We start from the raw sequence: 22,430 nt of genomic DNA on the forward strand, positions 1-22,430 counted from the left end.
CAGGTAGCTTGTGTTTGCTGCTTGATATTCCAGATTTCATCCTGACATTGCAGGTACTTCCACATGGGATGTATTGTCAGAGATGATGTATGTCTGTTGAGGGTTTGCTGGCTGTGAGTCACGCAGCAAGCAACCGCCGCTGCGGTTACAACATACAGTGGGAAATTTGTGGATGTATGACTTTGTGGGAAGTCTATGTACTGTCAGATTTACTGCAGCCTTTGTTGAGGGGTTGAGTGAGGTTTTATTGAGGTGGGGGATTCTCGAATGTTGAGATCCTTTCGGTGATAAAGGTCTTGGAGCGATCCCTCGAGCACCCTTAGATAGGCAGCTAGGATGTATTGACTGTGAGTTAGACAGTTGGGATTGCATCTTTGCTTTACTGCCGTTGAGGCATTGTCGCAGTTTATGCTTACAGGACAGTGACAGGACAGTCAGAGACAGTACATGTGCAGGACAGGTTTATCCACAGCTTACAGTGTCAGAGAGACAGTGTTTTTTGAGCTGTTTTTGGTCTGTTTTTGAGTACACCAGAGCCATTTTACAAAGGAGACTTTGCCGAAATTTATGCAGAATCTGAAGATTTCTTGGTTCATTTGACAGGTTGATATTGGTTCAGAGCTCAGTTTACAGGGGAAACTCTGCCAAATTTTTCCCAGGAAAGTAAACTACTGTGAAGCGTAGCTATGGCTGGAGCACAGGACACTGCTCTTTACAATATCAAGAAGCTGGATGGAACCAATTTCTCATTGTGGAAGCAGCAGATTTGGCACGTGTTGGTACAAAAGAAGCAGATAAAACCTATAAAGCTCAAGGGGATAAAACCAGAAGATATGGACGAAGATGAATGGAGCGAAATGGATGAATTGGCACTTTCTACCATTATGCTGATTTTGGCAGAAAGCGTTTACTTCAATGTAGCAGATGAGATGTCGGCTTATCAAGCATGGTTAAAGCTGAGTGATCTTTATGAGAAGCAGAGTGCAGCTTCACATGTATACTGGCTTAAGAAGCTTGTTGACTTGAAGATGAAAGAAGGGACACCTATGTCCAATCATCTGAATGAATTCAACACAATCTATAGTTAGTTGTCAGCTCAAGGTGTCAAGTTTGATGAACCTGTTAGAGCTATGTTCCTGTTGATCACATTGCCGGAAAGTTGGGACACTTTTCGCACAGCTTTGAGTAATTCTGCACCTCCATATGGTTTGAACATAGCAGGTGTAGAAGGAATTCTTCTTACTGAAGAAACCAATAGGAAGACAATGGACAAAGGCAAAGGAACAGCCTTAGTTGTCAGGGGAAGGACCAAAGAAAAGTACAAAGGTGGAAAGAGGAATCGGTCTCGTAGCAAGTCCCGCAGTGCTAAAGGCAAGAGTGACATAGAATGCTACCATTGTGGCAAGAAGGGTCACATGAAAAGAGACTGCAGAGAATGGAAAGCAGAAAAAGGCAAAGAGAAAGCTGAAGACCATGGTGAGAAGAACAAGTCCTCAGTGAAGATTCAAGAAATAAATGTGACAAACACTGTTGCAGAGGATGACAGTCTAGTGTCAGGAGACATCTACTTCTTGAAGAATACAATGGACTCAGCTCTTCTTACAGCATCTGATGGAAATGCACTGAGTGACTGGATTATAGACTCAGGGGCATCACTTCATGTGTCTCCAAACAAGGAGTGGTTTACCTCTTATGTGACCACTAAAGATCATGTTCGGCTAGGCAATGGGCAGACATGTGAGATCTTAGGTGTTGGAGATGTTCAATTGAAGTTTCAGAATGGCTCTTCTTTCACGCTGAAGAATGTGAGACATGTTACCGCAATTACAAAGAGCTTGATCAGCACAGGTTTACTTGATGATGCTGGCTACGTCACCACTTTTGGAAAGAACATGTGGAAGATATCCAAGGGTTCTATTATTATAGCACATGGAGTTAATTCTGGAGGACTTTACATGATTTATGTATCAAATGTCTCTAAAAATGTAATCAATGTAACCGAGTAGCCGAACGTTTCTTTGTGGCATAGCCGGTTAGGACATATGTCCAAGAAGGGAATGGAAATCTTGTCTCATTCTGGTTATTTGCCTGGCTTTTCATTTAATGATTTTGAATTCTTTGAACATTGTTTGTATGGTAAGCAAACACAGCAGCCACATAAGCATAGAAGTAGTAGAAGAGATACACAGTTGGCACTTGTTCATAGTGATTTGTGTGGACCTATGCCTAACCTATCTCTAGGGGGAGCTTCTTACTTTATGACATTTATAGATGATTACTGGAGGAAAGTATGGGTTTACTTTCTCAAGCCCAAGGATGAAGCGTTTAGTGTTTTCAAAACGTTTGTGACACTTGTGGAGAATCAGAGTGGCAAGAAGCTTAAATGCTTACGCACTGACAATGGTGGAGAGTATGTTTCAAAGGCCTTTCAGGACTTTTGTGAGTCAAAAGGTATAAAACGTGAACTTACTGCTCCTTACAATCCTCCTCAAAATGGTGTTGCTGAGAGGATGAATAGGACCATACAAGAGAAGGTCAGAAGTATGTTGTCTAATGCACAACTGCCAAATGGGTTTTGGGCTGAAGCTGTATCAACAGCTGTTCATCTTGTAAATAGATCTCCTAGCAAGGTTTTGCAGAAGGATTCAGTGCCAGAGATGGTATGGTCAGGCAAAATGCCCTCATACAAGCATCTCAGAGTCTTTGGCTGTGAGGCATATACTCACGTTCCAAAGGAATTTAGGAACAAACTTGAGCCAAAGAGTAGAAAGTGCATCTTTCTAGGCTATGGTAATTCTGGTGAGATGGGGTACAAACTTTGGGATCCCGAATCTAGAAAGGTTGTCCGCAGCAATGATGTTCACTTTAATGAATCCAAATATCATTCTAAACCAGAGAGGGTTGAGGAGATTAGAAGAGTTGTCTTCCAAGAAGATGGACTTGCACGTGCAAGACAAAATGTCAGGGCTCAAGAGGAGCAAGGACAGGATAGAGTGGAACCACAGGTTGTGGCTGGAGCCTGAGCCACCTATTTGTGCGTAGATCTGGACGTGTCACGCGACCTCCTGATAGGTTTGTTCCATTTATGAATTATGTCATGTTGACTGATTGCAATGAGCCTTCATGTTACAAGGAAGCAGTGCAAATGAAGGACTCCGGGAATTGGCAATTGGCCATGCAGTCAGAGATGACAGCTCTGCATAAAAACAAGACATGGAATCTAGTGAAATTACCACAGGGCAAAAAGGCTCTACCTTGTAAATGGGTTTACAGGTATAAGATCACCGCTCATGATAGTCAGCCAAAGTAGAAAGCAAGGCTTGTTGCCAAGGGCTTTAAGCAAGAACACGGCATTGACTTTGATAAAGTCTTCTCTCCGGTGGTCAAGATGACTACATTGAGATGCTTTCTTGCATTGGTTGCCATATTAGATTTGGTGTTGCACCAAATGGGTGTCAAGACAGCGTTCTTGCATGGTGATTTAGATGTGGAAATTTACATGCAGCAGCCAGAAGGGTTTGTTGAGAAAGGCAAGGAAGATTGGGTATGCCAGTTGTTAAAGAGTCTTTATGGCTTAAAACAATCACCGAGGGCATGGTACCATAAATTCCACAAGTTTATGCTTTCTCAAGGCTACAAACGTAGTGAGTTTGATCACTGTCTATATACAAAGAAGGCTAAGGATGGTAGTTGGCTGATCCTTATTTTGTATGTGGATGACATGTTGATTGTTGGCAAGCACTTGGAAGAAATTTCAGCTTTGAAGTCAAAGATGGCAAAATCGTTTGACATGAAAGACATGGGTGAGGCAAGTCATATACTTGGTATGCGCATTGAGAGAGACAGATCAAATAAGTTGATTTGGTTATCTCAAACAGAGTATATTGACAAGGTTTTGCAACGTTTCAATATGGAGAAGGGAAAGGCATTGAGTGTTCCATTGCCACCATATGTGAAACTTAGCAAACAAGATTGTCCTGTGTCTGAGGAAGAACAGGCTGAAATGGATAAGATTCCATATGCGTCTGCAGTGGGTAGTTTGATGTATGCAATGATTGCTACTCCCCCAGACATTGCATTTGCAGTGGGAGTAGTAAGTCGATACATGTCAAACCCAGGCAAGAAACATTGGGAGGCAGTGAAAGGAATATTGAGATACCTGAAAGCTACAAAGAGTATGCGTATATGCTATGGGAGTCAGGAGCTAAGTGTAAAGGGTTTTACAGACTCAGATTATGCAGGTGACTTAGACAACAGAAGGTCTACGTCAGGATATGTCTTTACATTGGCTGGTGGAGCAGTATCATGGCGTTCTAGATTACAAGATTGTGTTACTCAGTCTACTACAGAGGCTAAATATGTTGCAGCATCAGAGGCATGCAAAGAATCAATTTGGCTTAATCGACTAGTAACAGATTTGGGAATCAAAGAAGAGATGCCTGTGTTATATTGTGATAGTCAAAGTGCTATACAATTGGCTCGCAATCCAGTTTATCACTCAAAGACAAAGCATGTGGATGTGAAGTATCATTTCATCAGGGAAATGCTTGAGGATAAGCAACTTCAGCTTGTCAAAGTTCACACCACAGAAAATCTTGCTGATCTACTTACAAAAGGACTTCCCTCAGAGAGCTTTGCCCATTTTTCGCAAGCAGTTAGGTGTAGGGTAGTACATCACTTCTCTACATCTCTTGTATATTAGCTTGTATAGTAGCTTCTCTCACACTTAAAGTACCACATTGGACTTTAAGTGGGAGGTTGTTGGGGTATAAATCCCAATGTGGTCGCCCAGGTAAGTGGGCGGGCCGCCAGGTATGTACACCTATTCTTTTGTAAAAACCTAATAAGAACTCACTATGCTCTACACATTTTAGTAGAGCGAGTTCACCATATCGTCGTGCTCTTCTTCTCGCACTCTCTCTCTCTCGCGTCACACTTCCGCTCGTAGTCCTTCACTTGGTTGAAATCCAAGAAAAGGAAGCTCACCACAAAGGATCTCTTCTATTCCATGCTTGGGGAAGGTAAGATAACATGATGCTTTTATTCTCTTTGACCCTGGTTCTACTCACAATTTCATATCGACAGAGTTGGACACCAAGCTAGGCATCCAAGCCTATGAGATGGCAGATGTCCTACCCGTCGATGGTGCTTTCAAGGGGTAAGAAGCTTCACTCCCTTAATCGGGAAATTGAGGCTCCATGTCCAAAGCTATGTGGACAAAGAGGACTTATTTATCTCTCCTCTCAAGCATGAGGACATAATCCTAGGGGCACCATGGTTTGATCGCATGGCTGGCAATGTTAAATTCTCCGAAAGGAAAATCTACTTTAGGTTCAGGGAAAAAGATATGTACATAGATGCCAAAGAAATGGGTAACACCATACACATTGTACATATGCAAGCTTTCAATAAGTCAGTAAAGAGCGTTATTTCCGTGTACATGATTTTTGTTAAGATTCTCAAAATGAACCTAATGCTTTAGCAAAAGAAAATAGAAACAATCACAATGAATTAAAGTTATCCGATTTTCTCAAGTGATTTCAAGATGTTTTTATGGACGACATCCCTTGTGAACTACCTCATTGACCATGCAATTGAACTTCTTCCAGGAAGTTCACCACCTAATAAACCTCCTTATAAAGTTTCTCTAGCTCAACAAGAGGAGATTATGCGGCAAGTGCATGGGTTAGTTGAGAAGGGCATGGTTAGGCCTAGCTCATCTCCATTTTGTTCACCCGTGCTATTAGTGCAAAAGAAAGACGGCACATATCATATGTGTGTCGACTATAGAACACTAAATAGGATCACTATCAAAAATAGGTTTCCCGTTCCATAGGTATAGGTATGTGTGCATACTATAGACGCTTCATAGAAAAGATCTCACTAATAGCAGGACCATTACATGACCTAACAAAGAAAAACGTTAGGTATACATGGTCTGCCAAGGAGAACAATGCTTTCAGAAAGCTTATCTCTCAACCTATGCTTATATTTTTGGATCTCTCAAAGCCATTTGAGGTCCAATTGACGCTTGTGGTGATTACCTTTGAGCTGTTTTGCTCCAAGAAGGGCACGCCATAGCCTATGGAAGTCGAAGGCTCGACCCTGTTGAGCAAGCCCTAGGCATATATGAAAAGGAACTCCTCGCAGTTCTACATGCCTTAGACTCATGGAAGCACTATTTATTGGGGACTCCTTTCATTCTGCGGACGGATCACAAAGCCTTAAGTACTTCATGACGCGCGCAGACCAAGCTCTCCGACAAACAAACGAGGTGGGAAAATTTCCTTTCCCAATGTCATTTTCATATTGCTGCCAAGCATAATCAAGTAGGCGATGCACTCTCAAGACGGCCGAGAGTGAATGCGGTTTCCATAGCAACTCACAATGATCTATCTTCTATGATAGATGAGTATGTTATTGATGCCAATTTTAGAGATGTGATTTCAACCCTTGCACTAGGGAAGAAAGAGGAGCGATTTACTTTACAAGATGGTTATCTTCTCTATGGCAATAGACTATGCGTTACTAACTCACTATGTGAGAAAGTAATGTATGAATCTCATGCTCCTCCTTATGCGGGGCATAGAGGGATTCAGTCTACCCTAAAAGGGATGGAAACATATTTCTATTGGCCTACCATGACAGCAAGCATACAAGAGTATGTTTCTAAATGTGTGGCATGCCAAAAGACAAAGTTTGATAGAGGGAAGCAACTTGGATTGCTTCAACCTTTGCCAATCCCTAATTCACCATGGGAGAGCGTATCCATGGATTTTATCTTTGGATTGTCTAAGTCTATCCATGGGAATACGGGAATATGGACGATAGTAGAGAGGTTCAACAAACAAGCTCATTTTATACCTATCAAAAAGACTATCAAAGCCCATCGAATGGCAACCCTCTTCATATCATAAATCTTCAAGTACCATGACTTGCCAATGCCCATAGTGTCGGATAGAGATCCTAGAAAGACTAGTAATTTCTGGAAGGGTCTCTTTGAGAATTTAGGGACAAGGCTAAACTTCTCTTTGGCCTATCACCCGCAAACGGATGGCCAAAGTGAAATAGCTAACCTAATAATTCTTGATCTACTAAAAGCCTATGTAACAGAAGTAGATCAAAGGTCCCAATGGGAGAAATCCTTACCCTTAGTGGAGTATGCTTACAATAACACTGTACATACTTCCACGGGAAAATCACCTTTTGAGGTAATTGAGGGAAGATCCAAAAGTCCCATGCTACTTAAAGTACATGAGAAGATCTTCGCTGCAGATGAGTATAGCCGAGACCTACAAGAATCTTTCCAAAAGATTTAGGATTCTATTTCTATCTCACAACAAAGGCAAAAGGCTGCTGGTGATAAGCACAGAAGAGCCCAAGCCTTTAAAGAAAATGATTGGGTCTTACTTAAATTTCCCAAGGCTCGATTAAGGCACACCACGGGCAAGAATCCTATGGGACACCAAAAGTACTATGCTAAGTTAGCAAAAAGGTACTATGGTCCCTTCCAGATTCTTAGACCAATCAATGAGATGGCCTATCAACTCAAGTTGTCCAACCATTCGCTCGTACACAATGCTTTCCATGTGAGCCTACTAAAGCCCTACAAAGGAGAGCCACCTCAAGAACCAACTATTGAAGACCCACAGGAGATCAAGGACCAAGAAGAGGTGTTGCAGCCCGAGTCCATTCTCCGGCATGAAGACAAGGTATTAAGAGGCAGTAAGACTATCCGACGGTATCTTATAAAGTTTAAGAATTATCCTTTTGAAGATGCTAGATGCATGCAAGGCATACACTTAAAGGATAACCTAAACCTTGTCAATGCTTACAATGCTTCCCTAGAGTAAGCAAATGTACAAATGTTTAAAATGAACAAAGTTTTTGTCTTATAAGACTCTATTTTTCTTTATTGTGCACAAATGCTAAGTAGTATGCATGCTTAGAATCAAGTTTGTGGAGACAACGTCTTCCAAACACCAAGTAGATCTTGTCACTATACTATGGAAGACTGATAGGACTAATGCGCAGACATGCTTGCGGCAGCCTTAGGATCTCAAGCGCCAAGTGGATTAGTCATCCATTCTGGAACGATGCGTAGGGTAAGATGGGGATCCTCTACCCGCTAGAAAAAGGACTAATGAATAGGCTTTATCTTCTCTACCACATAGTCGAGGACGACTATGAGTTCAAAAGAAAGGTAATGTCATAATGACTAATATCTAATTCTCATAAATGATTTTCTCATGTTAAACTGATCATTTAATTTAGGGAAGTACCAAGGGAGAAAAAGCTAGAATATTGGTTAAGCTGGCAGACTGGCCACACTAGGGATTCAAAGGAGGGAAAATAGGGATTTAAAAGGGGGGCCATCTGCAAAAGAGCAATGTGCAACAATGGGCTTTAAAGACCCTAAGGTTCAGCCCATTAAGACTTCCCAAAATGCTAAGGTTCCAAAATTCAAAGGTTGTGTCCAATGGTCAAACCTTGAAATTGGATGCTTTGTGAGTGTACACAAAACTCTTCAAGACTCCTAGATAGGAGGGGGCGAGCTCTGTGTAACATTTAATGGCCTAAAAACTTATGTGTAGCGGAAATTAGCATGAACATAGTGGGGATTTCATTAGAATAGATTCCTAATGAGAATTACAAGAGTGCTTGGGTGAGAGAGCAACAAAAATCATAACACCTAGTTAGATAGCATCAACAATACTTTCAAAAGAGAGAGAAATTAAGCTATTGACAACAGTTGAGGACCGGATTTGCATGGAGCCGGTCCCCCCTCCAAAAGGCTTTGTATTATGGTTTCTCCCATCAAGAGAGACACTGTACAATACAATTCTTTGTGTTCCTTCAAGACTAGCTAGTGCAATGAAGATGAAAGCTTCATGCACTAAGCAAAACACTTAGCAAACACAACTTGAATTATCCCCGTTCTCAGACCCAAGACCTCACACACCTTCGAAGATGGTGAGAGCTAGCAGGGTATGAGAGTAGATTGAGAGAAAGAAGGAGTATCTTACGAGAAAGATGTACATCTCTTCACATAGTCACTTATATTAGCATAGCTTTAGCTTAGTAATTAGCTTGGTAGAGGAGATGAGCATGCATTGAAGCTTGGCTCTTGGTTGGATTTGCATCCCAAAAGCCAAGAGTGTGTCGATGTAGGTTTCTATCTCACAAGCTTGGAGTAGGTGATGAGCTCTCCATTAAAGCTTGGGAAGAGATAGTCTTCTCTTTCTTCACACATGAGATTGTGTGAGTGTGTGTGTGATAATGCCTTGCAAAAATCAGCCCCCTCTCTCTCTTGGGCGAGCCCCCTTGCTATTTGCTCTTGCTCCAGCCTCATTGGCCCTCCCCAAGTCAAGGCAATCACAATTAAGCAGCATAAGTGATAGCCTTTTGACATGTGTCCCCCTTTCCCCTTTTGTGAGAGCTTTAGGTAATTAAATAATTAAACTAAACTCTCATTGGACCCCTTTGCCTCCTGGCCAATAGGAATCAGGCAAGCCATTGGGCTCCTGAATTCTCATTGGACCCCTTGGGAGACTGCCCAATAGTCATCTAGGAGACTTAATTTTCATTGGTTCTTTTATTAAGTGTTTTTAAATTAATTAAACTAGATTTACTCTAGCCTAAATCTCATTGGTCCACCTCCAAGGCCATCCAATAGGAATTGGGCACACCTTGTGGGCATCTGGCTTAGGGAGCTGACATGTGTCCCTAATTCCCTTTGTGTAAAGGGAGCCTGTGTGTGTGTGTGTGTGTGTGTGTGTGAATTTCTCTCTCATCCCCTAAAAGAAGGTCTCGCCCCCTCCCATGTAGGGATATGTGTTGACTTTGGAGAGCACACAAAGCATCCAATTTCCCCCTAAGCTTTAACCCTTTGGACACAACCTTTGAGTTTTGGAACCTTAGCATTTTGGAAGTCTTAATGGGCTGAACCTTAGGGTCTTTTTAGCCCATTGTTGCACATGGCTCTTTTGCAGATGCCCCCCCCCTTTTGATCCCTATTTTCCCTCCTTTGGATCCCTACTGTGGCCGGTCTGCTAGCTTAACCAATATTCTAGCTTTTTCTCCCCTGGCACTTCCCCACATTAAATGATCACTTTAATATGAGAAAATCATTTAGGAGAATTAGATATTGATTATTATGAAATTACCTCTCTCTTGAAATCATAGTCGTCCTCGACTATGGTGTAGAGAAGATAAAGCATATTCATGAGTCCTTTTCTTAGCGGCTAGAGGATCCCTACGTTACCCTACGACATCATTCCACGATGGATGACTAGTCCATTTGGCGCTTGAGAGCCTGAGGCTGCCGCAAGCATGTCTGCACATTAGTCCTATCAGTCTTCCATAGTAGAGTGACAAGCTCTACTTGGTGTTTGGGAGACGTCGTCTCGGCAAACTTGATCTAAGCATGCATACTACTTCATTTTTGTGCACAATAAAGAAAAAGAGAGTCTTATAAGACAAAAACTTTGTTCATTTTTAACATTTTGTACATTTGCTTACTCTTGGGAAGCATTGTAAGCATTGAAAAGGTTTAGGTTATCCTTTAATTGTATTCCTTGCATCCATCTAGCATCTTCAAAAGGATAATTCTTAAACTTAATAAGATATCGTCAGATAGTCTTACCGCCTCTTAATACCTTGTCTTCGTGTCAGAGAATGGACTCGGGCTGCAGCACCTCCTCTTGGTCCTCGATCTCCGGTGGGTCTTCAATAGTTGGTTCTTGAGGTGGATCTCCTTTGTAAGGCTTTAATAGGCTCACATGGAAAGCATTGTGTATGAGCCAATGATTGGGCAACTTGAGTTGATAGGCCATCTCATTGATTGGCCTAAGAATCTAGAAGGGACCATAGTACCTTTTTGCTAATTTAGCATAGTACTTTTGGTGGCCCATAGGATTCTTGCCCGTCGTGTGCCTTAATCGAGCTTTGGGAAACTTTAACAAGACCCAATCATTTTCTTTAAAGGCTTGGGCTCTTTTGTGCTTGTCAGCAGCAGCCTTTTGCCTTTGTTGTGAGATAGAGATAGCATCCTTAATCTTTTGAAAAGATTCTTGTAGGTCTCGGCTATACTCATCTGCAGCGAAGATCTTCCCATGTACCTTACGTAGCAAGGGACTTTTTGATCTTCCCTCAATTACCTCGAAAGGTGATTTTCCTGTGGAAGTATGTACAGTGTTTTGTAAGCATACTCCACTAAGGGTAAGTACTTCTCCCATTGGGATCTTTGATCTACTTCCGTTACATAGACTTTTAGTAGATCGAGAATGGTTAGGTTAGCTATTTCACTTTGGCCATCCGTTTGTGGATGATAGGCCGAAGAGAAGTTTAGCCTTGTCCCTAAATTCTCAAAGAGGCCCTTCCAGAAATTACTGGTCATTCTAGGATCTCTATCCGACACTATGGACATTGGCAAGCCATGGTACTTGAAAATTTGTGAAATGAAGAGGGTTGCCATTTGATGGGCTTTGATAGTCTTTTTGACAGGTATAAAATGAGCTTGTTTACTGAACCTGTCTACTATCGTCCATATTCCCGTATTCCCATGGATAGACTTAGGCAATCCAAAGATAAAATCCATGGATAAGCTCTCCCATGGTGAATTAGGGATTGGCAAAGGTTGAAGCAATCCAAGTTGCTTCCCTCTATAAAATTTTGTCTTTTGGCATACCACACATTTAGAAACATACTCTTGTATGTTCACTTTCATGGTAGGCCAATAGAAATATGTTTCAATTCCCTTTAAGGTAGACTGAATCCCTCTATGCCCCGCATAAGGTGGAGCATGAGATTCATACATTACTTTCTCACGTAGTGAGTTAGTAACGCATAGTCTATTGCCATAGAGAAGATAACCATCTTGTAAGCTAAATGGTTCTTCTTTCATCCCTAATGCAAGGGCTGAAATCACATCTCTAAAATCGGGATCAATAGTATACTCATCTATCATTAAAGATAGATCATTGTGAGTTGCTATGGAAACCGCATTCACTCTCGGCCGTCTTGAGAGTGTATCAGCTACTTGATTATGCTTGCCAGCAATGTGTGCAATATGAAAATGAAATTGCAAAAGGAAATTTTCCCACCTCATTTGTTTGTCGGAGAGCTTGGTCTGCATCATGAAGTACTTAAGACTTTGGTGATCCATTCGCAAAATGAAAGGAGTCCCCAATAAATAGTGCTTCCATGAGTCTAAGGTATGTAGAACTGTAAGGAGTTCCTTTTCATATATGCCTAGAGCTTGCTCAACAGGGTCGAGCCTTCGACTCTCATAGCCTATGGCATGCCCTTCTTGGAGCAAAACAGCTCCAAGGCAATCACCACAAGCATCACATTGGACCTCAAATGGTTTTGAGAGATCCGGTAGTGTAAGCACAGGTTGAGAGATAAGATTTTCTTTAAGCTTTTTGAAAGCATTGTTCTCCTTAGCAGACCATGTATACCTAATGCGTTTCTTTGTTAGGTCATGTAATGGTCCCGCAATTTGTGAGAACTTTTCTATGAAGCGTCTATAGTATGCACACATACCTATAAAGCTTCTTAGTTCATGAAGATTCCTTGGTTTAGGCCATTCTTTTATTACCTCTAACTTAGATGGATCCATTTGGATGACATCTTGAGAGATAATATGACCTAAATACTGAATCTCTTGCAAGAAATATTCACTTTTCTTTCGATTAACATAAAGTTTATTCTCTCTTAAAACTTGAAATATTACCTGGAGGTGTTGCTTGTGTTCCTCCAATGAATTAGAGTAGATGATAATATCATCAAAGAACACTCCAGTGAAGGTTCGATGAGGCCTGAACAGCTTCTCCATCAAGTGGTTGAATGTGGCTGGTGCATTGGTCAAGCCAAAAGGCATGACAATGTATTCGTAAAGACCAAATGTGGTGCAAAATGCGGTCTTTACAATGTCTTGATCAACTATCCTTATTTGATGATAGCCACTTTTTAGGTCAATCCTACTGAAGTAGGTCGGTCCTTGTAGCTTATCGAATAGGTCTTCTACCCGTGGAACGGGAAACCTATTCTTGATAGTGATCCTATTTAGTGCTCTATAGTCGACACACATACGATATGTGCCATCTTTCTTTTGCACTAATAGCACAGGTGAGCAAAATGGAGATGAGCTTGGCCTAACCATACCCTTCTCAACTAACTCATGCACTTGTCGCATAATCTCCTCTTGTTGAGCTTGAGAAACTCTATAAGGAGGTTTGTTAGGCAGTGAACTTCCTGGAAGAAGTTCGATTCCATGGTCATCATTAAGGAGGTAGCTCACAAGGGATGTCGTCAATAAAAACATCTTGAAACCCCTTGAGAAAATTGGATAACTCTAATTCCTTTTGGTTGCTTTTATTTTCTTTTGTTAAAGCATTAGGTTCATTTTGAGAATCTTTAACAAAAATCATGTACTCGGAAATAGAGCTCTTTATTGACTTGTTGAAAGCTGGTGTATGTACAATGGGGATGGTGTTACCCATTTCCTTAGCATCTATATACATGTCTTTTTCCCTGAACTTCAAGGAGATTCTCCTTTCAGGAAATTTAACATCGACAACCAGGTGGTCAAACCATGGTGCCCCTAGGATTACATCCTCATGCTTGAGAGGAGAGATAAAGAAGTCCTCTTTGTCCACATAGCCTTGGACATGAAGCCTCAATTTCCCAATTAAGGGAGTGATTGAAGATTCTTGCCCCCTGAAGGCACTGTTTGCGGGTAGGACATCTCCCATCTCGTAGGATTGTATGCCTAGCTTGGTGGCTAACTCCATAGATATAAAATTGTGAGTAGAACCAGGGTCAAAGAGAATAAAAGCATCATGTTATCTTACCTTTCCCCAAGCATGGCATAGAGGAGATCCTTTGTGGTGAGTTTGGTGAGTCTGCTCCTCTTGGATTTCAACCAAGGAAGCTCTAGGAGGATCTTGGCGGTTGTTCTTTTGGGGATAAGCGTGGTATGCATGCCCTTGTTCGCCGCACTTGAAACACCGGTTATCCTTACGATAACGCTCAAGCTCTTCAGGAGAGAGTTTATTCTTACCTTTGTAAACTCCCTTCTCTTTACCTTTGTTGGAGTTGCCCTTAGGAGACTTTTGGACATTGTCCTTCCCCTTAGGCTCATTGGAACCCTTGTTTTCAAGGGGCTTATTATTTCTTTTAGCCCCCGTTTGGAAATTGATTCGAGAGGCCACTATAGTATGGTGTATTACCGCCGATATGGTACGTGGCCTTTGGGAGTTGACATACTCAGCCATTTCTTCGGTTAAGCCCGCACAAAATTGTTGCTTTTACTCTCCAAAATCCAACTTTTTGAAGACAGTGGCTTTGAGTTGTAGGTCCCAAAACGTTTCTACATATTTGTGGATGGATTCATTGGGAGAGAGCTTTAAGCTTCGCCATTCGGTGAGTACTTTGTCTTTGGCATCGGTGGCCAAAAACTGCTTCATAATGGAAGCTCTTAAAGCTTTCCATGTTCGTGGAGCTTCACCGTTGGCTCGTAGGCTAGACCACCATTGTCTGGCGGACTTTTGAAAGTGCATAGCTACATGGAGTAGCTTAGAGGACTCCGTGAAGCCCTCATCTCCAAACGCCGTATCGAATTGCTGGATAAAGGCCAAGACTTTGTCCGTAGCACCAAAGGTACCATCATAGGTAAGGAAAGAGATGCTCTTCCCTCCCTCTTTGAATTTCTTCAGCTTGGACGACCTCTTCCATGTGGCATAGGATTTCCTATGGCCTCTTCTTTTTGATGGTTCAAAGGTTGCACCATCACTTTCTTCAGAAGGTGAAGAATTTGAAGAAGGTGGAGAAGAGGGTGACCTCTTTCTCGCCTTTTTCTTGTCTTGATCTTTGTCGTCTTCACCATCGCTTTCATAAGAGGAAGAGGATGAAGAAGATGGAGAAGAGGGTGTCCTCTTTCTCGCCTTTTTCTTCTCTTGGTTTTTATCATCCCTCTTTGAATTATGGCGTGGAGAAGAGTATGATGGTCTTCTCCGCTTTGGTGGTGATGGAGAGCGTTTAGCCCGCCATCTTCATGGAGCGATCTCCGCCGAGGTGGCGGGAGACTCGCTTCTTTCTCGTTCCTTCAGTGGAGGCTCTTGAGTTCTCCTTTGGGAAGGAGATGCATCATCAAGAAGTAAATTCTTGAGCCCTTCGTATGGATTCTCTTCTTCTTCCCGAATCGGAGAGACCTCTTTTGGTAGTCTCACAAGGAGGCTTCCTAGGTGTTCTCTCGTCATGGTGATGAGCTTGGAGAATCCCGTGAGCACGGAGCTACCGTTGCACTTCACTTTGGAGAGAAATTGCCCATGGCTTGTTGAAGCCTAGAAACAAGATAGTTAACAAGCATTGAAGCATCATTAGTAGCTTGCTCATGAGCAAAATCAAAGTTATCAACATTAATTTCACTCTCTTTACTATTGTCAGCCATTCTAACAACTTTTAGGTGTAAACTTTTTAGGTGTACTTTGGCACTTCAAGCCCTAGTTGCTACTCCTCTTTACCCCTTTATGAAGAGCACTCAAGCTACTGTACCCACGGCTCGAATACCATTAATTGCAAGGAATAGAAGAGAGGGTCTTTCGACACCAAAACAGCACCGGCTCCTGTCAAGCTTCTAATAGCTCAATAGTGGTTAATAAGCCATCGGCAAGCCCTGTAGGACTCCACTATTAAGACTATAGCTCTCGACGGTGATGCCCCGTTAACTGCACAAAGGCAGGCGCACTGCAAGGCTGAAAAATCCCTATTCTACTTACTCACAGGCAATTAATAATACCAACCATTTGTAGCTAGCTTGAGGACCTCCCTTCTTGAGCAAGAAAAGAGAAACCTTGTGCTCTGATACCAATGTAACATTTAATGGCCTAAAAACATATGTGTAGCGGAAATTAGCATGAACATAGTGGGCATTTCATTAGAATAGATTCCTAATGAGAATTACAAGAGTGCTTGGGTGAGAGAGCAACAACAATCATAACACCTAGTTAGATAGCATCAACAATACTTTCAAAAGAGAGAGAAATTAAGCTATTGACAACAGTTGAGGACCGGATTTGCATGGAGCCGGTCCCCCCTCCAAAAGGCTTTGTATTATGGTTTCTCCCATCAAGAGAGACACTGTACAATACAATTCTTTGTGTTCCTTCAAGACTAGCTAGTGCAATGAAGATGAAAGCTTCATGCACTAAGAAAAAAACTTAGCAAACACAACTTGAATTATCCCCGTTCTCAGACCCAAGACCTCACACACCTTCGAAGATGGTGAGAGCTAGCAGGGTATGAGAGTAGATTGAGAGGAAGAAGGAGTATCTTACGAGAAAGATGTACATCTCCTCACATAATCACTCATATTAGCATAGCTTTAGCTTAGTAATTAGCTTGGTAGAGGAGATGAGCATGCATTGAAGCTTGGCTCTTGGTTGGATTTGCATCCCAAAAGCCAAGAGTGTGTCGATGTAGGCTTCTATCTCACAAGCTTGGAGTAGGTGATGAGCTCTCCATTAAAGCTTGGGAAGAGATAGTCTTCTCTTTCTTCACACATGAGATTGTGTGAGTGTGTGTGTGATAATGCCTTGCAAAAATCAGCCCCCTCTCTCTCTTGGGCGAGCCCCCTTGCTATTTGCTCTTGCTCCAGCCTCATTGGCCCTCCCCAAGTCAAGGCAATCACAATTAAGCAGCATAAGTGATAGCCTTTTGACATGTGCCCCCCTTTCCCCTTTTGTGAGAGCTTTAGGTAATTAAATAATTAAACTAAACTCTCATTGGACCCCTTTGCCTCCTGGCCAATAGGAATCAGGCAAGCCATTGGGCTCCTGAATGCTCATTGGACCCCTTGGGAGACTGCCCAATAGTCATCTAGGAGACTTAATTCTCATTGGTTATTTTTTTAAGTGTTTTTAAATTAATTAAACTAGATTTACTCTAGCCTAAATCTCATTGGTCCACCTCTAAGGCCATCCAATAGGAATTGGACACACCTTGTGGGCATCTGGCCTAGGGAGCTGACATGTGTCCCTAATTCCCTTTGTGTAAAGGGAGCCTATGTGTGTGTGTGTGTGTGTGTGTGTGTGTGTGTGTGACTTTCTCTCTCATCCCCTAAAAGAAGGGCTCGCCCCCTCCCATGTAGGGATATGTGTTGACTTTGGAGAGCACACAAAGCATCCAATTTCCCCCTAAGCTTTAACCCTTTGGACACAACCTTTGAATTTTGGAACCTTAGCATTTTGGAAGTCTTAATGGGCTGAACCTTAGGGTCTTTTTAGCCCATTGTTGCACATGGCTCCCTTAGGGTCTTTTTAGCCCATTGTTGCACATGGCTCTTTTGCAGATGCCCCCCCCCCCCCTTTTGATCCCTATTTTCCCTCCTTTGGATCCCTACTGTGGCCGGCTGCTAGCTTAACCAATATTCTAGCCTTTTCTCCCCTGGCACTTCCCCACATTAAATGATCAGTTTAATATGAGAAAATCATTTAGGAGAATTAGATATTGATTATTATGACACCCTGTAAGTAGGGATGAGAGAGAAACACACACACACACACACACACACACACACACACACTCAGAGGTTCCCTTTACACAAAGGGAATAGGGGACACATGTCAGCTCCCTAGCCCAGTTGCCCACAAGGTGCACTCAAATCCTATTGGATGGCCATAGAGGTGGACCAATGAGAATTAGGCTAGAGTAAATCTAGTTTTACTAATTTAAAAACACTTGATAAAAGCTGTTGTCAATAGCTTAATTTCTCTCTCTTTTGAAGTATTGTTCATGCCTATCTAACTAGGTGTTATGCTTTTTGTTGCTCTCTCCATCCAAGCACTCTTGCTATGCTCATTAGGAACCTATTCTAATGAAGTGCTCAATATGTCTATGCTATTTTCCGCTATACACAAGTTACTAGGCCATTAAATGTCTTAATGGAAGCAAGTATTAGGAAGATACTTGTAGAGTATCTCCTGTTCGAAAAGTTCACCATCATCAGTGAATATGTCGATGGAGGAGGGGAGGTCAACAGAAATGTCCATTTCTATAAGGACCCGAGGATGCCAGGAGGGGATGTCATTGGCCTTCTACCTCCCCCCTAGAACTTTGCCCAGAGGAGAACCTATTTCGGCCAGATGAGAGTGATAGTGCATCGGGAGGTTAGGGAACTCAACCCACACAGGGTAGTTCACCAAATCAGAGCGGTCAGGATTGAAATATTTGTTCCAGCGGAATAGACTTAAGGGAGAGAACCTTATTATCCATTGGCCATGACTAAGGACAGAGAACGCCATCTCTATTGTCTTAAAGACAAATAAGTAGTGCCCCTTGGGTAGAGCCTGAATAGTTTTACCTCGGTAGCCAAGACACCCCATTGATTTCTAATCCAGCTTTTCTGAGGATATCAACAGGCGGGCGGGGTCCAACTAGCAAACCGATTAGGACATGTTCTTCAAGATCCTTTTGCTTTTTCCTAATTTGAGAGGCAGGGAGTGTAACATGGGGCTTACCTCGGAGACTTGGTGCAGGGCCTCTTGAAGCAGATCCAAAGCCTTCTTTCTCGAGAATGACCTCGGTCAGTATATCTTTCTTCTTGTGGGAGCATGGGAGATGAGCTTCGCCACACTCTTGTGCTGTTGTCTTGAAATGAAGGGACGGGTTCCATCTCCTCCCACGGTAATGGTTGCTTTGAGCCTCTGCGCCAAGCCCTGGGGGAGCACCTGCAACACTTCTTGGTACAGGGAAAGCTTAAGGGCTTCGCTTGCGCAGGGAGAGTTCGGGAGGACGAGGGTTCGGTGAGGGAGTAAGTTCGTAGGGTGCCATGCATTAGGGGATAGGTGAGCATGCAAAAGGGGTGAGGTCGCCATAATGAGTGGATGGGGCGTGGCCTCAACGGGCACTCCCTAGTGCCTACTCTACACTGTCACTTCGACATCTTCGCGAAGCTAGCTCCCCATTGCTAGGGTTAGGCTGAGAGGAGTTCACTTCTTCTTCTTCTACCTACTGGAGTAGACTTTGGAGCCGAGCGGTGCACAGAAACTTTTAATGATAGTACTGCCCCCAAGTCAGTATATTGAAGGGATCAAGGGTGGGGGTGCATTTCCTCAACACTAAGTAACACCTATGCAAAACCATGGGATCGACGGTCGAGGTTGGGGGCGGGATCTCGAGGCACACTAAACCTGGGCAGCATGAAAAACGAGGCACGCCGTCGGAAAAATGGGGGCGCTAATCCTGGCCAGCACGAAAAACGAGGCACACCGGCGCGATTTGAACGCGTGACCTCGCGGGTCCGCGTTTAGGGTCAAACAGGCTAACCACCTCACCCGCACACTCATTGTGTATCCCAAACCGTTTTGACGCTATAATATTGTGAGTTTGGGGTGCATTGGCCATGTTGTCCAGGTTTAGCGCCTGAGCAGTCCAAGTTTAGTGCGTGTCCAGGTTTAGTTTTTGAGCAGACATCCACGACTGCGATCTTTTCGATCTTCGAGCGTGAACTTCGCGGTCGTCGATCCCATTACTTGGCCGCACATTAAATATATAGGTGTTACTTAGGCTATGGTCATGCGAGGCTTAGTTTCCACAGACAACCGCCGACAAAGCCTGACAGGACGCAGCTTTCCACCGGCATAGAATTTGTAACTATGCCTTTTTTGGCATAGTTTTCAAACTAAGCTCGTTGCGTGCCGGTGAGTTCTCTCTCTCTCTCTCCCCTGTCTACGCCTCAAACCCCCTCTCACTACAGACTGCTTCCCGTCACCCTCTGAGCTGCCGTACCTACCGCGGTCAGATGCTATCGCGAAATACTGAAAACTAAGCCTCGCGTGACCATGCCCTTAGTCCTGAGGGGTGCATCTGATGACTGTAGGGGAATCTCATTTGTATCTCTGGCTTGGTGCTAAGAGCCTTGCAATTATTTATTGGAGGTTAAATATTCGCCTCTTCCACTCTCGTCACCGAGGGGATCACTGCAGGCAACCTTCTCATCTGGCGCTATGCTTCGCCTCTGCATAAACTTCTCTCGAAACCCTAATCAGCAGCTGGTATCTTCAGCCAATCGCAAGTTATTTCTCATCCGCTCACTTACCTCCTCGTCACTGACAGACAGCAGAGGAGCGGGATCCGCTTCCTCTTCTTCTTCCTCGCTTCCTTTAAGCGCGGGTCCTTCTGCCTTCGGGCTCTCACTTGACAGCTTGGAAGCTTATGCTAGCAAGCTCGCAGAGCGCAATAAGAGTCAGAAGAGAGCGCCCATCAAGAGGAGATCAACCAAGAGAGCTGCGCAGGAGTCCGCTGAAGAACCCAAGACTTTTGATTCGCTGGGCCTTTCTTCGCTCGTGCTATCACAGATACATACCCTGAAACTTGACACTCCTACAGATGTTCAACACACTGCTATCCCTGTTCTTCTTGGTGGCGATGATGCTGCTATCCAGTCTTACACAGGCTCAGGTAAGACTCTCGCTTACCTCCTTCCCATACTTAGTGTGGTAGGCCCCTTGAGAGAGTCCACGGATAATGATGGTGAAGTATCCGCTTCCAAAAGGGGCATCGAAGCGATTATTGTTGCTCCCTCCCGTGAGCTTGCTATGCAGATTGTGCGCGAGGCTGAAAGGATTTTGGGTGCTGAAAATAAGAAAATTGTGCAGCAGCTTGTGGGCGGTGCAAACCGCAGCAGACAGGAAGAAGCTTTGAGGAAGAACAAACCGCTTATTGTCGTGGGTACCCCTGGGCGCATCTCTGAAATTAGCCGTGATGGTAAGCTCCATACACATTCTTGCCGCTTTTTGGTTTTGGATGAAGCAGATGAGTTGCTGTCCATTCAGTTTCGAGAAGACATGCGCCGCATTTTGGAGCATGTGGGTAAGCGGAAATCTTTGCAGAAAAAGTTGGGTTCTCAGATTAATGAAGCAAGTAATGCTGATGAGGATATTCATTCATTAAATGATCAAATTGGAAAAAATGGTTCAAAAGTATCTAGCTCTAATTCAAGAGAGCGAAAGGAGGTGCAAAGAGTCGAGAGGCAAACCGTACTTGTGTCGGCTACAATGCCAATGTCAGTGTTGCGTGCGGCAGCAGATTGGGGACAAAAGCCACTTCTTGTCAAAGGGAAAATGGTAATGGATGTGGAAGATGCTCCTCCAAGCCACGTATTGTCGGAGCAGTCGGCCTCTCAAGATATGAGAGGGGTAAAGGAGAGCATGCCCCCATCACTCCAGCACTTCTTTGCGATATCGCCATTGCAACATAGGGTGGACACGGCTCGCAAATGCATTCATGCAGTAGGCGCAAAGTCTGTCATAGTTTTTATGAATCACCCTCGCCGATTAAAAGATACAGTTTTTAAATTTGAGGCTAGGGGCATTACGGCAGCAGAATTGCATGGTGAGCTTGGCAAGTTAGAGAGGACTAACACTTTGGCCGCGTTCAAGAATGGGAAAATTAGGGTGCTGGTCACTAGTGAAGTGGGAGCCCGGGGTATAGATGTTCCTGAATGTGATCTGGTTGTGAACCTCGAGCTTCCAACAGATATGACCCATTATGCGCATCGAGCAGGCAGAACTGGCAGGCTTGGCAGGAAAGGAACAGTGTTGTCAATATGCGAGCAAACTGAAGCTTTTGTCATTCGGAAGTTTGAGAGGCAGCTCAGTGTGGTGATCGAAGAGTGCGAGTTTGTGAAGGGGGGCTTGGTTTCTAGTAAAGATTCGGCAACCAACCCAACACCACAGCTGGTAAAAGCATAAGCAAACCAAATCATGACAATGTGTTTCTTATTTTAATTTTTACGTTTGGCCATCAAAAACTCTGTCAAAGCGGGGCTTTTATCCGAGTTGAAACCTCCATGCAGGTTTAAAGCTCTTTATCCTCTCCCAGTGACAAGTGTTCACAGAACGCTCAGCCTTTCAAGAGCATTGATAGTGCAAGCTGTATTTTACCACAGTCAAAGTGAGATGAGTTTATCTGTAGATCTAACCAAGAAGAGTCTGCAAGAAGCTCGACATGGCCCAAACTTTCTGATTTGCACTTTTCTAAGTTTGCTACTTGTTAGTTTTTCTTGGTCATATTCACCAAATTTTACTGATATGCAGACCTGCTAGGTTCTTCAATTCTCCTTATTTTTGTAGTTGTATGCGCCATGAGAGGCAGTCCTGGGTGTAATGTAAGGGTTTGGACGATGAGTCAGAAAAGGAGACATTCTTGTGGACTTCCTATGGCTTATCATGGTTTAATGCTCAGGTATTTCCACGGCTCTTTGCAGTTTGTCTAGCAGGTTGGTTAATTTGAATAAGTCTCAATGATGTACAACATCAAGCCACTTCAAAAGGGATTGGACGATGCCAGCCATGACAGGAACATTGTTGCACATTCACCACTTGGAGAAGGCTCGAATTTGTCTGCACATTCACATATTGGAGGTA

At 43.3% G+C, this 22,430-nt stretch overlaps 1 protein-coding gene across 1 annotated transcript; it reads left to right on the plus strand.

The window, feature by feature from the left end:
• Positions 1-19,932: 19,932 nt before the first annotated feature.
• Positions 19,933-22,218, plus strand: EMB1586 (P-loop containing nucleoside triphosphate hydrolases superfamily protein). The gene has a single exon (XM_086490312.1). The coding sequence runs from the start codon at positions 20,010-20,012 to the stop codon at positions 21,753-21,755; it is 1,746 nt and encodes a 581-aa protein (XP_086346438.1). The 5' UTR covers positions 19,933-20,009; the 3' UTR covers positions 21,756-22,218.
• Positions 22,219-22,430: the final 212 nt, after the last annotated feature.

This window comes from Adiantum capillus-veneris, chromosome 19 (assembly GCF_014529385.1).
Source record: "Adiantum capillus-veneris isolate H3 chromosome 19, ASM1452938v2, whole genome shotgun sequence".
NCBI lineage: Eukaryota > Viridiplantae > Streptophyta > Polypodiopsida > Polypodiales > Pteridaceae > Adiantum > Adiantum capillus-veneris.